The sequence below is a fragment of the Primulina tabacum genome, chromosome 16, assembly GCF_025594145.1.
Source record: "Primulina tabacum isolate GXHZ01 chromosome 16, ASM2559414v2, whole genome shotgun sequence".
Taxonomy (NCBI): Eukaryota; Viridiplantae; Streptophyta; class Magnoliopsida; order Lamiales; family Gesneriaceae; genus Primulina; species Primulina tabacum.
The window spans coordinates 29,931,210-29,949,866 of record NC_134565.1 but is presented as its reverse complement, the minus strand read 5'-3'; the positions used below and the strand labels follow the sequence as shown (position 1 = coordinate 29,949,866).

Genomic DNA, 18,657 nt, shown 5'->3' with positions numbered 1-18,657 from the left:
AATTTATGATTTATACGAAGTAATGTAATATTTAATAATAATAAAAAGATGATCCAAAAAAATGTCGCTTAATTCTTAATAATTGAATAGCCTCCCAACAACTATGATTTTTAAAATTCTTTTTAGTATTTTTCAATTAATATGTAAGCTATGATATTTTTACACAAAATTATATCCACACAATGCTGAATTATATTCTTTTCACATGTATATTATCAATTCAAAAACAAGGTTACAGATTAACCAATTGATTATTTTAAAAAATGTACAAATATGCATACAAACCCACATATATATAAATGTAAAGATTAAATGATTTAATTTTTAATTAAGTAAATTTAATAAATATTGAAAAACTATTTCAAACTGAATATGTTATGTATCTCAATTAATTATTGGTTCAAAAAAAATAATATGTTATAATTAAGTACAAAATTTATAAAATTCTATTAAAAACAAATTTCACAAAAGTCTATAGAAAATCTTGAAAAAAATCTACATGAATCCATATAAATCTGTGAGATTCTGTAAAAATCCATAAAAGTCTATCAAATCCATAAAAATCTATCATTTGAAAAATCATTAAAAATCATCAAAACTCTGAATTGAATACACCCCATTAAAATTGATATATTTTGTGGACTATCTACCTGCCTTAATTTGTACTTTTATTTTATTTTAGTTGGAAGTTTGAGTTAATTATAATTGATCTCGAAATAGAGATTTCGTATCAGATCTAGGACATTGGTGTCATATGAGAAGGTAACTCGTCCGCAAAATGTCATAATAGTTTATATAGTACATAATCATATGTTTTTTTTTTTTTAAAAAAAAATTTACTAATAAAAAGAAAAGACATAAAACGAGGAGCATCATCACAAGTATTTCATTTTCATGAAAGGAAAAGCACCCAAGGAGCATGAGGAAGAATATACCAATTTCTAATTACTCACGAGTCAATTTTAAAAGACATATATTTTATTTCGATCATTAAAAAAAATTATTATTATTTATTGTAAATGTAAGTAGATTTAACCGATCTTATGAGTAAAAATTCGTAAAATCATTTCACAGGACATCTGCTCGATGAAAAAATAAAAAGGAGAAGTGATGAGAGATAAAGAAGGGAAACAGAAGAAGCGGAGAAGGATGCCAAGGGAGTGTGTTTGAGAAAGGAGCAATACACGGAAGATTCTCTCGACTTTTTCATGTAATTTATTTATGTTTTATTTTTCATCATTTTAGGTCGCCTTTACGGTACCACGTATATTATCAATATATTTTATCCCCTTTTTTCCATAGTCCGACCAAGGTTTATTTTGTATGGGTCGATTTTAAATCGAAAAATAGTGGTCATAAGTTTTTTTTCGTCTAAAAAAAATAAAATAGATAGTAATAAATATATAGATAGTAATAAATATATTTGAGTATATCATTTTTTTATTTAAAAAACGGTTGACCAAAGTTATTTTACGGATTTTGTCAATAAATTTGTGTTTGACAATTTTTTTTTGAAATATTAATTTAGATTTATAAATTAGAATTTTTATAAGGGAAAATATGGTATTCTTTTCTGGAAAATGATATATATAAACGAAAACAAATCACTCTGTTTGTATATTTTTTAACTTTCACACTTTGCTAAAATCATCTCCAACATATTTTATTTATTTCACATCTGTCTTTTTTCTAAATATTTTTTACATGTATTTAATTTATAAATATAGCATACTCAGAAAATAAAATTATATTTTTAAAAAATAAAATTAAATAATATTTATTAATACCAAATTGAGTTATTTAAAAAAAAAATGTGAGTTTTGTTCTTGATAAAAAATATTATTGCTTTCCAACTGGACAACCACGAAAAAAAATCTTTGTTTGAACACAAACAATATCTCTATAAATATTTTAAGCTTATTATAAGCATGTCAATTTTTTGAATTTGTTTAAATTACACGAATAATTATATATGGTGACCAAACAAGACGGGCTGGGCATGAAATTATAAACATTTTGAGTCCTATACTCCTATGGATGGGTTTGCGTCTCGAGATGAATTACTTGATCGAGCTCGAGCTCCATCAGACAAAATTTAAATTGAGCCGATTTCGATTCGGTTCGTTGCAGTCTTCGCAAAATGTTGTAATAATGGTATTCATATAAAAAGGGCATTGATTGTTAGTTGTCTCACATCGGTTAGATAAAATACATGTGAGTTGTATATATGATCTTGGACAATCACCCCCCCTTGAGCTAGTTTTTGAGCTTGAGTTAGGTCCAAGTTCCAATCTTCACATGGTATCAGAGCTCAGGTTCCACCGTTATGTGTTGAACTACCCATAATTGGGTCACCCGTTCTGTCAATAATTGGGTCATTTGTAAAAACTTCACGCTCCAGATGTTCATTCTTGGACGTGACGGGGGTGTTTTAATTGTCTCACATCAGTTGGATAAAATACATGGAAACTGTATATATGGTCTTTGACAATCCTCACCCGTAGAGCTAGCTTTTGAGGTTGAGTTAGATCCAAATTACAATTTTAACATGATGCTTGGACGTGGGCCCAGTGGCACCTAATATTTGGACTATTCCATTTCCTTTTTTTAAGAAGACCATTCCATTTCTTACTAAGAATCAAAAGACATATTTTCTGTCCATAATTTATAGTTTTCTAAAACCAATTTCAATATCTGATTATAATAAATCTCTCAAGCTCAAAAAAAAATGTTTCCACTAAAAAATAATTTAAAATTAATATGTATACCATAAAAGATTAAGGTTGGGTACAATAAAATGAAAGAATAAAAGAAAAAAGATGGATAGGGACAGGGCATGGAAGATGGAAAGGAAAAGGGAATAAAATCCTAAAATGCTGGAATAATAATGATTAGGGCGAACATAGCTCATGGGGAATCTCTGTCACACTCGACTTTCACTCCGGACATTAGGCACGTGTCACCACCCCTTGTAATCATTTCACATCATATGATATATATATCATATACATACATGTTTTTACAAACAAATATCGGCACGTGTGATATAATGTTATTTAATTTTAGATTTTTGAAAAAAAATCGATTTTTGTTAGAAAATAGCTTTTTTTTCTTTCTTTATGAAAGTTGGTTTTCTATAATTTATATTTTTGGGAAAAAAAAATATTTTTATTGGAAAATAGATTTTTATCTTTTTTCATGATGGTTAGTTTTCTATAATTATAGATTTTTGGAAAAAATTGATTTTTGTTGGAACATAGCTTTTTATATTTTTTTCATGTTGGTTAGTTTTCTATATTTTATTGTTAATATTTGCATCCGTTTAGTTGAAATAAAATAAAATAAAAATCTTTAAATTTAGTTTGATGTCACATTCACGTACCAAGTCGAATATTATGAATCATTCGGATTTAATTAATTGTATAGATATGTATTATATAATAATGGAAGCATTTGAAGTTCTTTATACTTTTTTATAATTAACTTGTAATTAAATATGATATAAATTTAATTTTTTTTATATTATTTCATTACTAACAATAAAATTATTATCGAAATTTCAAATTCATATCCTCAAATAATTGTCATACATATTTGAAGTAAACTTGTGTATTAATTAATATAGCATGCTGCCCATTACATGTGGGCTTTCTAAACATAACGAGATATGGGTTTTATTGCCTGATTCAATATGAAGCAAAAGCCCACATTTGCCAAATTTCAGACGCACAATTAATTACATTATTTTTATTTCTGAAAATAATTTATCTAATTCCATCCTTAATTATATGAAGGCATTATTTCCAATTTTTCATACAAAAATTCATGTCATTAAGCAAGTGTAATTTTTTCAGTGTTCTAAACGACGATAGGACGGACGGGGTGGGCAGTCCACCCACCACCGTGACTTTTACAAAGATGTTGCATAATTTTGTTTCGTTATTTGTTTAAAAAACATTTAGTTATTTTATAATTGAAGGATTACATTACAATAAGATGTAAGAATTTTTATTTTGAACAAAATTAACCGAGGACGTATATAGTACTTGATTAATAACAATATATTTTAAAATAATATTAATATAAATATCCCTATTTATTCTAGAAAACGTTTTGTGATTATATTTATAAAAAAATTCAATTTTTTTTTTGTTTACAAAAAGTCACAATTGAAAAATAAGATATGTGATGGAAAATAAAGAAAAATGAAATATCAGATAAAGTGATATAATTAAAATATAAAACATAAATTAAGTTAAAATAAAAATAATAATATCGATGACCGATGGTCTATCTAGAATCAATGTCTCAAATTTGAGACGAACTATTACTAGATCTAAGTATATGCTTAGCAAGGTCAAATTAATAGGTATAACAACTTCTTGACCGAAAGGATGAGAATGATGAACAAATTCAAAAAGTAAGTGAAATGAATTTCACCATCACGTTATAAGCATTGTACTTTAATATTATTTTCTCCTCAAAAATTATTTTCACTTATATCTATAATGTAATAATTATATATTATGTTTTTTTCTTTCAAAAAAATGCATGAATTTGATATAAAATGGTAATTTTGTAACAAGAAATGCAACAAATTAAGGATTTGGATTGTTGTGTGTATGAGCGAAGATTATTTTAATTTGGAGTCATATGTTTCGACGACCACTCAAATAATTTAAACAAAAAATTGTGTGAGACGGTCTCACGGGTCGTATTTGTGAGACATGTCTATTATTTGGATTATACATGAAAAAATATTACTTTTTATTGTGAATATCGGTAGGGTTGACCCATCTCACATATAAAGATCCGTGAGACAGTCTCACAAAAGACCTACTCAATAATTTATACGTCACATGTTATTTCTATATAGTTAAGAAATATCAGACAACTAAACAAACAGACAAAATCGATCGATACATGGCATGTTTACGACACTTTGTTAATATAAAAAATATAATATATGGACATTATATCTTATTTTTCAATCAAATAATAATAGCAGAATTCACCTCAGTTGAGATCTTCAGCAGAATGGTTCTGAGGATAAAGCAAAACATATCAAAAAAAGATTTACATGAAGAAAGAAACAAAAATGTTCAGTTCAGTTCTTGATCATAATAATTAAAATCAAGAAGATATTGTACTGCTGTAGATCTTATCTATTATGCAGAGGATTTGCTCCTGAGAAAACCCTCCTCTTCTCATCGCCAAAAAGATCGTCTCCAGTAATAGTATTCTGCTTTTGATCTCCATTCTTATGCACCAATTTTGGGCCATGTGCATGGATTCTTGCAGAACCATAACCAGTCCCGCTGCTTCTGAATTCTCCATTCGCCGGTAAAAATAATAAAAGTAGTAGGAAAAAACACGAGCAGATTAATCTTCTCCCTAATCCCATGTGAAAATTCTTCTTTTTTAAAAAGCAGAAATCATGGCTTCGATCCCAATATAGTAGTGGTAAAGATTATTTCTTGAACCAATTTCTTTTAGAGAAAAGTTGGAGGACTTTTTTGTTTGGCTTTTCTTTGTTTAAGATATTGGTTTGGTGTCAAAATGGTGGGGGGGAGGGTGTCTTCTTGGGAACTTCCCTTTTTGTGTGTGTGATTTCAGAGCCAAAATTTATGCACAATCTTTAAGGAGAGGGAAGATTGGACGTTACTTAAATTATATATAACCAAAAACAAATCGATAAATCGTCAATCTTATTGTCGGTTTTGACTTTACATGCTACATTTTGAAGGTTGCATTAATTTTTTTAATGTATATTATTTCTATGTGTCAAGTAAGTTTTAGGGTATGACAAAAACTTTTGTAAAACGGTCTCACATGTCGTATTTTGTGAGACGAATCTCTTATTTGGGTAATCCGTGAAAAATATTACTTTTTATGCTAAGAATATTACTTTTTATTGTGAATATCGGTAGGATTGACCCGTCTCACGGATAAAGATTCTTGAGACCGTCTCACAAATGACCTACTCTTTAGCTAAAAAATTTAGAGATTAGAGTAACATTTAAAACGTTAAATAAGATTTCGAAAATCAGTTTGAACAATTATTTAACAAGATGTGGGGTATTTTGTGATGATTCCGTAACACCAAGGTGATTTAATCTACGAGCTTCATCTGTTATGTTGGCTCTCATTTCATACATCACAACAAATAACGTGAGACGGTTTCACGAGTCAATTTTATGATGATCTTTCGTTCATTTATAGAGCGGATAGATGTGTATGGTTGAGTTTATAATTTTATGTGTTATTTAATATATGAGTTGAACAATCAATAAATATTTTATTAGCCAAACCAAAGCAAACTGAGCATCGTATTTATTTTCAGCATTTTTAGTACAATATCATTATTCCCAACCATTATGGCTATCTCAAGTTGATTTAATGATTTATTTGTAGTTGTTTAAAAAGATGTCCTAGTTTTTACCAACGGTCAGGAGTTCGATTTCTCATGCCAACATATTCATAGGGGTAGTCTATCGCAAAAAATTTGTGCAAGGCAGTTTATCTAATTAGTATCATTTGGAAATTACTGTATTAATGCATGTGTTTATTCAGTACACACAAAAATAATGAACTGTGTGTCCAGAGAATATTTATGTTTCCCTATTCCAATTTGTACATTTCCTCCAGTCTACAACAATGTTGTAACTTGTATTGCTCTTCCCAAAATTAAATTATTAACATAATTATACCCTAAAGTGTGTGTGTATATATATATATATGATGTGATCTCGCTGAAATGGGTGAGCCGGGTTAGGAGCTCAAATAGATCAAATCAACAATTTATAGTGTATGTGAATTTTGAGTGAAGATAATGGCTGTGATAGCACCTGCAAACAATGAGAAGAACTCGTGAATAGACGCCGGATGGGTGTCCGGCGTGGCCACTCCGATGCTAAAGTCAGCAGGTTTTCTGATGAACACAAGCAATATTTGAGAGAAAATATGTAAGTGATTTAGAGTTCAAAGATTTCAGAATCATTAAATGACATTAATACCTGCTATTTATAGTAGAAAATGGGATAGATACCTCGATTCTCTTGTCACCTAATAAGTATGGTAAGTCGGTTGCCCATACTAGCTTCTGATGACTTACAGGACACTCCAAGTCCAAGTAGTTCAGACAGATTAGACGGCCTGTATCAATCATACTCGAGTGTGGTGCAATTCTCGAGGTGGCCTGGGTAGTAGGTTACCCGGGTACTTGTATGAGAGCCCGAGCTATGATGACTGCCCGGGAAGAGGAGAAGTGTCCGGTGTATTGACTCCGATTCGGGCGGTCCAATTAATATTCCGGGTCATTGACCCGGTTCCTTATGGAGGTATCAATATATATATATATATATATATATATATATATATATATATATATATAAAATAGATCTTTAGTTTTTCATAAACAAAAAAAAAAAAAAAGAAAGAGATGTGTGCTGCTAAAAACATATAAAGTGGGGGACTACATTCACAAACACGTACATTACTTCAAGAAAAAAATTCAATTTGTCTTCAAAACCTCATTCAAATTGACTCTAACTACCTCCAATAATTTAGTCAAAAAAGTATGACAAGATTTCGTACATCATTCGTAGTAGAAATTAGTATGACAATGGCCTCAAGTTTTTATAAAAGAATTTCATTGATTCATGTAAAATTTACATAGTTGTTAGCATTGTTTTTAAAATCAGACCGATCGATCAATTCTAATCGGAACCGACCAAAATTGGTCAAGAATATGGTGGATCGGTCGTGAACCGATTAGAAATCGGTCCGATCAGTTCATCATTTTTTTTGACTTTTTAGAATTTAAATATTTTTTTATATTTTAAATTTTATTTTTAGTTATATATATGATTATTTGAATTTTGTTAAAAATATTATTTTATTAGTATTAGGACGTAAGATTCTATATAAAGTCATTAATGGTCCCTTAATTCGAAGTTAAAGTAAGATTAGGGCCCTAAATTGATTTGGGAATATCATCATTTATGGGAAGACTATCACAAATAAGGGTTTAATAATCAATGGGTCACAAAGATGGGATATGAATATCATAATTTATTTATAATAATATTATACAAACAACTTTCTTGATAGAAATGATGTTGTCTCCATATATAGCCCTTTCCTCATGCTCAAAGTCTACTTTCTTATATTTTTTCTTATTTTTCAATTACAAATTATAAACCCATCAAATTATTATAAACAAATTTAAAAATTTCGATGATCAAGATATCGTTGGTATGACTAATAATGACCGATGACTTATAGTCAATCTGACACAAAATCTCAAATTTAGGACAAAAACTTACAGATTAAGTATCTTGTGAGACGGTCTCACGAATCTTTATCTGTGAGATGGGTTAACCCTACCGATATTCACAATAAAAAGTAATACTCTTAGCATAAAAAGTAATACTCTTAGCATAAAAAGTAATATTTTTTCATGAATGACACAATAAGAGACCCGTTTAATAAAATGCGATCCATGAGACCGTCTCACGCAAGATTTTATCAAACTTACATCTGATACTCAATTATAATCTTTAATTCTTTTTTATTTTTATCTTACAGGAGATAAATATTTTTAAAAAAATTATATTTTCAGATGATAATAAATTAGGGTGATTATTTATATATAAAAACCAAGAAAAAGAGTGGTGAATATTTATGTTGGGTTGGCCCACTATATCTCATGATCCCAAAGAATGTTTGTCGAGGTTGTAATACCAATGGCTGGAAACTAGCTAGCATACCAAGTGCCAAATGCCTTTAATTGAATACCAAAAACACCATAATTTGAAGCAAAGAACTTGAATATCATTGCTCTACATGAATCTACTAAGGTTTCTCTTCATTTCTAACAGTTTTCTTTCCAAGACGACCTAAACAATTTCGATAAACGAACGAACTTATAAAATTTTGGCTCGAGTTTATGTTTTTTTGTAGGAAAAAAAATCCCATATCAAATTAAATTTTATATTTCATTAATTGGGTCAAAGCAATAGTGTGAGCATCATTAGAACATCAGTTCTACGTGAAATTTCCCATCACGGGCTTCTTTTATATTACTTGATCGGTCACCAATGTGAAATCATTTCGGATTTCGAAATATCCTATTTGATGGACCCCTTTCACATTTCTTTTCCTCTTACTTAAATTAATAATGGGCCATCATGGCATAAGGCACCCACATTGATTTGTTAATGGGTGTTAATAACATCCATTAATTTGTGGGCGCAAGAATTAATAATCTTGGCTGACATGGCAGCCAAAAAATTCATCAGAATGAACGGCGTTATTTCGAACTTTGCGACAATTTTTCGTAAACCGTCGCAAAGTGAAAAGCGTCTGTTTTTTTAAAAAAAAGGTCGTTATTTGCGACGGTTTTTTAACACCCGTCGCTATGTGCGACGGTTTTTGAAAAACCGTCGCTAATTATCACCAACGGCTATTTTCAAACGGCAAAATTATGCACCAACGGCTATATTCGATTATCGTAATTCGTTTTCTTTGTATTTTGTGTTTTTTTTAAAGAAATTGTGTTGAATAATATTTTAAATAAAAGAGTCCAATTTTTTTTTCATTTCTTAATAATATTTTAATGAATATTGGAATTAAGTTATTTTTAAAATAATAATACTATTTATTTTTAGTAATATTTGTTGTAAAATTTTAAAAATATTAGAAAGATATTGAAATATTAAAAATAAAAAAAAATGAGTAAGTGGACAGTGGGACCCATAACTAATGAAAGTTGAAATTAAATGAATGTGGGTGTGTGTTAATAATGGGAAAGTGTTAATGTAATGAATATGTGGCTCGTGGACCCCATCATTTTTGATGAGATGGAGAGTTATTAACATGGATTAATTCCGACGGATGCGGATGCCCTAGGGGCACTCATCAATTCGTTTGCTTTCATCTATTTTTTAATAGTATTTGACCAAGTAATATAAAAAATTTATAAAATAAGACATATATATTATCACAAAAACTCTTACGAGATCGTCTCACATATTAATTTTATGAGAATAATCTTCTACCTTATATGAATTATTAAAATTTATTATTATTTATGCTAAAAATATTAATTTAGACTTCAAATATAGACCGGTCGATTCGTCTATCCAATATAAATATGTGAGACCGTCTCAGAGACTTACTCATTATTATTATTATATATATATACTGCACAAGTATCGTGCATGCTTATGTGAACACCGTTGATGTGTCACTCACCTATTGGATGCGTAATTTTTGTATGTTTTATCACATCAAATAAATTACTGATACATCATCGATACTCACATAAGTGTGTACGATAGATATGCAACTATACATATTATATCACTTGTCATTAGATATTGTTCGAAAAACTTTGTATTTCATTTTTGTACAAAAAATATATATAAAACGTCAATTTTTCATAAAATTTATTGATTGATCATTTACATATACACCATAATATGAAGAATATCTTCATCATCCTGTTTTTCTCCTTGTGTTCCACCTGAGTTCAAGGGTACTACCAAACTATATTTGGGCCCGTTGTGGATCGGGCATGATTTCCTGGGCTATTATCTGCTTTTTGTGTTGGGCTCATGATACATCTGCTATGGTATTAAAAATGGGCCGGAGTCTCTTGAAAAAACATTTAAGCTCTATAATGGAAACTACAACAAAAATATACTTTTTTGCTGATTATTTATTTATATTTGGGAAATGATAATAAAATGTTTGGTGTGACATGCATGTATAAACACGTGATGATTATTTGAATAAAAAATTATTTTATCTAATAACTTAATTATAATTAAGCAAACTAATTAATATCTAACAATTTATTTGATAGTACTATAATTAAGTAAGAACATGATTTAATAAAAATAGTTTTACATTTTTATTTTATTTTTATGGGAACGTAGATAAACGTATTAATCATGTAACATCTACTTCGTATTCGTCGTCGTTGTACGAAAATGATTAAATCAAATTGCTACAGAACTCTATTGTAACTATTCATAAGTTATTTTAAAACTTTATTTATTTTTTCTCACGTGAGACAAGTGCATTACATCTTCCACCTTGTTCTGAAGATCATTTGGAATATGTGAGTAAAACTTAATCTTTACATTTATTTGTTTCAACTTGAGAATATTGGTTACATTTTATGTTGTTTACATGCTTGGTCCGATAGGAAAAATGTAGGGGGTATTAATTTGGGTTGGGTAATTTAGGTCCTGGCTCGACCTAAACCCGATCGAGTAGAAAAAAATTGTGTTTTTTCTCGAGTATGAGTAGAACCCGACGTAAGTATATCGAGTCGGGTATTGGGTAGTAAATCTCAACCTGGTAATAATTTTTTTATTTTTAAGTGTACATATATTTTAATTAATTAAAAACCTACAAGTTCAATTTAAAATCTATTTTTTAAAAATCAGATAATAACCGACGTTAGCCTGAACTTGAAAAAAAACCCGAAACCGAAAAACCCACTAGACATAGTTTTGCGTTAAAGAGAATTCTGGGCTTGGGAGGAATTTGTATTTTTGCCCAATGTTAAAATATTTAAATTCGTAATTAATTATAGAAATTGATTAATGATTGACACTTTTGAATTTAGACTTTCTAGTTGGCTAAATATTATTCCTAAGCTAGATCTACATATTCTTTGTGGTCAGATTTGGACATAGCAAATTATGTTGCTGTGTCTTAACGGATTGAATCGATATAGAATCGAGCCGAACTTTGTTCGATTTAATTCAGTTCAATCCAGAGTCAATATAATTAGTTCCAAGTTGAATCGAATTCAACACCAATATTAAATTTTACTGAGTTACTTCAAAATGAATTTGAAATAATTTTAGTTCAATTCGTTTGAATCCGATACCATAACTAGTTCAAAATTCGTTTCACATACAACTATATTCGATAGCATGTATACTAAACACACAAATATATAAAAAAATTCATAAATAAATTATTTAGATACAAAATTATTTAGAAAAATGATTTGAATTTGGTCCCAATCCGGTTTAATCCGATTTCATTTCATTCGATTTTCGGTTTTGGATTCAATCAAAATCCAAATTCGATATCGTACAAGATTGGTTCAGTTTCAATAGCCGGTAATTCGGAATTGTTTTAATCCGGTCCAACCATGTAACATGTCTAGATGTAACTTTATAACATGTTATGAGATTAGAATATTTTTAATATAAAAAATGCTAAATGCTTAAAAATTATTACTCCGTTTTTCGTAATATTTGCTCGATAGTTCGAATTTTAAAAATGGAAAAATCTTTTAAAATCTATTATTTTCGATACGTTTTCTCCATTTCTATTTTAATTTTGTATATTAAATAACCAAATAAACATATTTAAATGGTTGCTTTTGAGTTGGTCTCCTTTTTTACTCTTTTCGCCTTCGGGGTATGGAAATTTATTTCAAAAAATAAAAATTTGTGTGAGACGGTTTCACATGTCGTATTTAATGAGACAAATATCTTATTTGGGTATCGATAAGATTGACTCATCTCACAGATAAAAATTCATGAGACTGTATCACAAAAGAACTGTTATATTCAAAAATTTGTCGAAACAAGTGGGTCCCGATTGATTATGAGTGGACACCATTTGCTCCAGATGTCACAGGTGCGTTAATTTAGTGTTGTCCAAATAAAATCGAGTCGCCGAGTATCTATCCGAATGGGACGGTCTCGTTGCATGCCTAATTGTTGATAGAATCAAGATTTAAAACAAAAAAACAACCCAAAAGAAAAAAATAAAAAAATAAATTGATTTTATATTCAGTCGACATAAATTTTTTTTCCTCGGTTAATTTTATGAAATAAACTTTCAATTCGACTCAATTAATAAAAACAGATAATATTTTTTATTCTAAAATTATTAATTTTAAATATGAATATATATGCGAGATCATCTCGTGACAGATCTAATCTTCAATCGATCTCATAAAATAAAACTAAAAGTTAAACCAAGAATAAAAAATCAAATTTCCTACTTTTCAGTTTGACATTGTTGAGAATTTAAGAAGAGATTTGTGTAATCCAAGAACCATATTAATTACACCAAATCAAGTCTGTCTGTGGGTGAATTTATCACAAATATTTGTCTTAAAAGAGGGATACAAAGAGTTATCTTTGTGCACATCACCTGCCCATTTCTTCATTTTTTTCGATCTTTAAGCCCACAGAAAATATTCCTTCTTTTATCCAAGTAATACCTTCTGTATATACGGTGTTCGAGTTCAAGAGAGTGATATATGATAGATGGATAACGGAATTCTCTCCATCGGGCAAATGACTTTATGTTGAGTTGTTCTTTTTTATTGGGATTTGTGGGAGTTCTTTATTCTTGAATGGAAGAATTTGTGTTGGATACCTTATCTGTGATGAAGAATCGATTTTCTTTATCTGGGTAGTTGAAAAAAATTAGTTTCGAACTGAATTTAGTCTTCAAAATTTCACCATGGGTGATGCATCAGTGAGTCTTGATAATTGGAGGGATTATTTCAGAAGTTCAAATTCAGATATCTTTAATGTGATCGAGCATGCAATAATGGTTGCCGCCTGTGATTACCCTTACGACTTCAAATTGAAGAGGGATCGCATTGCTGAGATGTTATTCGTGAGTAAAATGACCAAGTGTTTTGGCTGCGACAGGACTGAACTTTTCGTCACAAATTGTGATGGTGTGGAGAACAATGGTAATAACGCTAAAAGTAGGACTGGAGAGAGCAAAGATACAGAAGAAAGCAAGGTGAACAATAACAGAGGTGGTGGTGATTATGAAAATAGAAGGGCGATTAAGGCGAATTGGAATCATGTTAGCAATTGCAGTTTTGGAGATGCTGAAGCATTGACTGATGAAATTGATGAAGAATTTAAGGTTTTTGAGGAGGTTTTGAGGATCAAAGAAATTTTGGATAACAAGGATGAAGAGGTTGGTTTGTTTCTGTTTCCTTACGGTTCATTCTGGTTCAATCCATGTATTAAATTTTGCTACAATTTTTGCATTTTTATCTAGCAGATAGAGTTCTATTTTTGTTGTTGTTTTATCTGTTGAACTGATGAATGGGATTCTTTTACTTGTTTTTCATTTGGTTTATGTAGCTGTTCTTTGTATAATTGTTGGTTCTTAGTTTAGCTGACGGCTGTTTGTTTTAGTTATGGTTTTGATTGTTGCCTTGTTTTTCTTGAGCAGTCAGTTGAGGTATTGTTTGATTCATTGAGGCGGCTTCAGCTGATGCATGTCTCTTTAGAGACACTGAAGGTTCGGCTCGAATCCTTGTTTAGGATTTTTTTTTTCTGGGACATTTTGTTTTTAATCTTGTTTCAAATGATCTTATCTCAGGTTACAGATATTGGAAAGTCCGTTAAGGTTTTGCAAAAGCACGCATCAAAGGACATTCAGAATCTTGTTACAGCATTAATGGAGTATGGACTGCATCTATCGCCTTGTTATGATACTCGTGGTTTTGTTTCTCCTTGGAGTATAGTTTGTGTTGGCCTAAAAAGAAAGAACCCAATTCCACTGAAAGTGTCAATACATCGTTACATATCTCTCTTATCTGGTATGTTAGATGGTGGCAGAGCTTAAAGACAGAGTAGTGGAGAGGAGTGAAACTAGAAGTTGAAATATTTTGAGAAAGTGAAACTATATTTCATTGTATATAGAATGTATAAAATTTTAAAATTCTGCAAGAGGAGCCGTCCTCTGCCGACTCAACTCCATTTGGCTCCCCCACTTTTGTTTGTTCTTTTGATGCCATACCACAAAATCTAATCAATCAGCTGGTTGAGTCGATAGTTATTACTTATATTTCGAATAGTGGCTATTGTTGTGTTAGTGAACTAACAATCTAGAAAGTTTTTATGGCGCTTTTAAATCTGTTAATGAACGTTTGTTTCTTGTCTGTTTGAAAATTCAGGGATTGGAGAATTATGATTGATGCATGGGTGAAAGCTACAGCAGCCATTACAGGGAGTTAGTCACGGAAGATTTTCTCATGATCTAATCGTTGTGTTTCTTAACCGAGGATAATGAATTATTTTCTTAGGTGGAGAAGCTGAAACAGAATCAGTGAAAATGAGTACAGCTGAAGAAGAAGAGGGAGGGCTTCCGTCTCCCCCGCTAGATGAAGGAGCTTTCTTTACTACTACGGCTTCAATGGAGCTGTCAAAGGTGTCGTATCTCCTCATTTTGATGTTAAAGTTCTGCAAATCGTGATTATTTTCTTTCTGATTTTATGACATGGTCAACTTATCTTGATTTTTTCTCTTTCATGATTCCTTAAGTTCTTTGATGGCATGGATGATGATGGAAGTGAGTTTCTCCCTTTAACGCTTCTTATGTTATATTACAATTTAGCTATTCGGCTCTTTAATAAGAATTGGCCTCTTAAAAAGAATAAAGACTCATGCTTTTGGTTACGGTTTCAGACCTGGGAAACATTGCGACCTTTAACAAGAACCAAGAAAATAGCAGAAAGCTGAACTTTCCAAAGTCGAAGCTCAAGAATCCCGGTAATTCAAGCATTCCTCCGAATTGCAGGAAGGTTGAAAAGGAAAAAAATCAGGAAGTTACATTGAAGAAGCAAATCCTTGAACCAAATAGGCTTCAAAATGGTGAATCTCAACTAGCCAAACCAAAACCACACTATATTGAATCTCGACTAGCAAAACCAAAACCACACTATATTGAAAATCGGCTAGCTAGACAAAACCCTCCGAACAATCAATCTAGTCCCATGAGACCAAAACCAGCCATGCAGCCGAGGGTTAAGAGTAATGTTAAGATTCAGCAGAAAGCAGACACAGGCACAATTCAGAAGAAACCAATGCCTCCCAAACAGGTGAGTGGTGCAAGTACAGGAAGGTATCAATGTGAACCTGTTGGCTCAATTACTATCTTATGTCTCAAGTTTTCTTGTATCAGAAGTTGGATTTTAACAATGAGGCTTCGCTTCAGATGAAATTAGAGGTTGCAAAAAGAAAGCTACAAGAGTGTTATCAAGCAGCTGAAAACGGTTAGTTTGCCTACTTTTCAATTGTTTAGCACTTGTGTTATACATTACATTGTGTCACACCTCAGAGCATAGATCATACAGGAACAAGGTCGTAAACAAGACTCTATGAAGTGAATCCTGATAGCAAATGTATTGCGTTTTTTGTTATCTGGCGAAATGATTGACCCGACTTGCAATATAAGTCTATTACTTAGGTTACATCACGCTGCAAAACTTATTGTACAAATCAATATAAGTTTCTATATATCTAGTGTGAAACTTGTAAATCATATGATCTATCATCTAACATTAATCATCACATATCTCAACAGCCAAGAAGAAAAGAACAATACAAGTGGTGGAGCTTCATGATCTTCCCAAAAGGAGTTTTGCGCAGAGGAATAATCAGCACAGGAAGACCGGCTTATCCAACAAGAATTGGCCAAAATTACGCCGCTAGCTACCGTTCTGTGAATATCAAATTTGATTTCACTAATCTTCCAGAATCTAGGAAAATCACCATTATATCAAGTAGAACGGTCTTGCCATTCACTAACTCCGCGGCATATTTTACACAAGTCGGTTGACAGCTGGAGAGTTGGCTTTTTATCCATGATATCTTACATTATCGGATGTAGCGTGGACCTATTAGTCGAGCATTTAGGACAAGAGAACATACCCTTCAATTCGGCTGAACTCTCTTTTTAGAAAAAAGGATCCTGGATCGTGTCATCCAAGCCATGAATTATTCCTTTAATGTCCATTTTTCTGTAACTTACTCTAGATTGTGGAGGAACACAAGGCGTGTCTTGTCTTGTTTTATGTCTCTGATATTGCTCATCATATTGAAGCCTTTGAACTTCAATGGTATTTTTCTTCTGCCTAAAAAATTATGAAAAGAAGTTTATAAAAATTTTTGGCCTTATAATACAAACCTAGCTACTAACTTCACTTGAGCAAAGCTCAAGCAATCTTTTTAGGTATTTTTTTTTTACTGTAGAAATCATGTATTTTTCTGTGAGAATGTATAATTGCGCCCTTTATCTTTGGATTGATTATGGCTTGTGCGATATGGTACTGGTGCAATAATTTGATTCCACCTTCATATAATTTAATTAAAAAAATTTAACATGCTCGATTTTACGATTGATATCATATTCAAAGATCATACATCTAATTTTCATAAATCGAGTGTAGTTATTTGAAGAGTTCTATTTGATCCAACGATGATGTTGTGCACTGTAAAAGATGCTTGTGCTTTTTTTTTTTTGTAATACAATAAAAAGTTATAACTTGTATTTTTCGTGATGGCTGCTCGATCCCACACATTGTATTATTTTTATTAAATGCTATTAATTTGAAGCATAAAATTTTGATTTAATAGTTGGTAAATTATGTTGATTTTTGTCACGTTGTAATTTAGGTATGGAGCAATATTTGGCTGCTGTCTACAGGTATTAGTTTATATCGGAGAACTATTGGTAACAAAAGTCAAAGAACTTACCCGAGAAAATTGTGATTTTAGATTTTAAGTTGATATGTTTTAGATTTTATTCTTGTAATTTGTCTAAGTTTGGTCTAATTTTATCTCTTACTTGGGAATTTTTTTTAAACATTTTTTTGGCCAGAAATCACTAAATCGAACGATTATCGTTTACTTGTCACCAAAACTCTAGCACGTGACTCATGTGACGATAATAAAACATGTATTACACATTTAAAATTTACCTAAACAAAAATAAAAGAAAACGACAAGATTTTTTTATTTTTATTTTGAAATATTGGGTGACGCTTTTTTAGATAGATTTTAATATGTGTAACATGAATATTATTTGCATTATATGAGAATGTATGACAATGTCATATGAGAAATATTTGATTAGTTTAGTGGCTTCCGACGAAAAAAATAACCCAAAAAACAATCCAAATTACTGAACAAAAACCAAAATTTTACATTACTAAAATATAAAACAAATCAACTTACTGCGACTAAAATTCAGTTTTCTCACTTAAATATAATATAAACTAGCTGTTGTTTGTCAACTAATCAAACTTATTTCTGAACAAAACAACCTGATCAACTTTTTAATCTCAAAAAAATAAAACTAATGGAATAAAATACAAAAAAATAGAAAAATTCCCACTTCCAACCTAATTTTTTGCACACCGAACAATACTGCAAAAATAATAAAACGCGATGACTTTATGTGTCATTCTACAGAAAACTTATATTTTTTTCCCTATAATTTGTATTGTTTCCAATTTTGGTATTTAAACATGAATGTGTATTTTTAGTTTTATAACTTGCACTTTTTTTTTTCATTTTTCCTTACTAATGATAAGTTTGAATCAAGAAGAAATGTTGAGGATCAAATTCCGGAAGCTTTGACATGCGATGATATCAAGATCATCGGGATTTATGATGCACAAGGAATTGGAAAGATGAGGATGGCTACCCGAGATGGAGAAATGGTTTGAAGGAAGGAAGATCAAATTTCGGAGTTATAATGACATGTGTCGGACCTCCCGCATGCTCTGGAGGTCTCAGTCATGATGGGAAGTTCAGCTATGGATATACAAGTTCTCCAGATAGAAGTTCATATTGGACT

General features: G+C 30.6%; 1 protein-coding gene across 1 annotated transcript; it reads left to right on the top strand.

Moving 5' to 3' along the window:
- The first annotated feature begins 13,189 nt into the window (after nt 1-13,189).
- LOC142529678 (putative mediator of RNA polymerase II transcription subunit 26b) lies at nt 13,190-16,943 on the top strand. The gene is made up of 9 exons (XM_075635287.1): nt 13,190-13,983; nt 14,245-14,313; nt 14,395-14,477; nt 14,972-15,027; nt 15,101-15,225; nt 15,339-15,366; nt 15,483-15,895; nt 15,979-16,069; nt 16,381-16,943. The coding sequence occupies exons 1-9, from the start codon at nt 13,510-13,512 to the stop codon at nt 16,506-16,508; spliced, it is 1,467 nt and encodes a 488-aa protein (XP_075491402.1). The 5' UTR covers nt 13,190-13,509; the 3' UTR covers nt 16,509-16,943.
- The last annotated feature ends 1,714 nt before the right edge of the window (nt 16,944-18,657 follow it).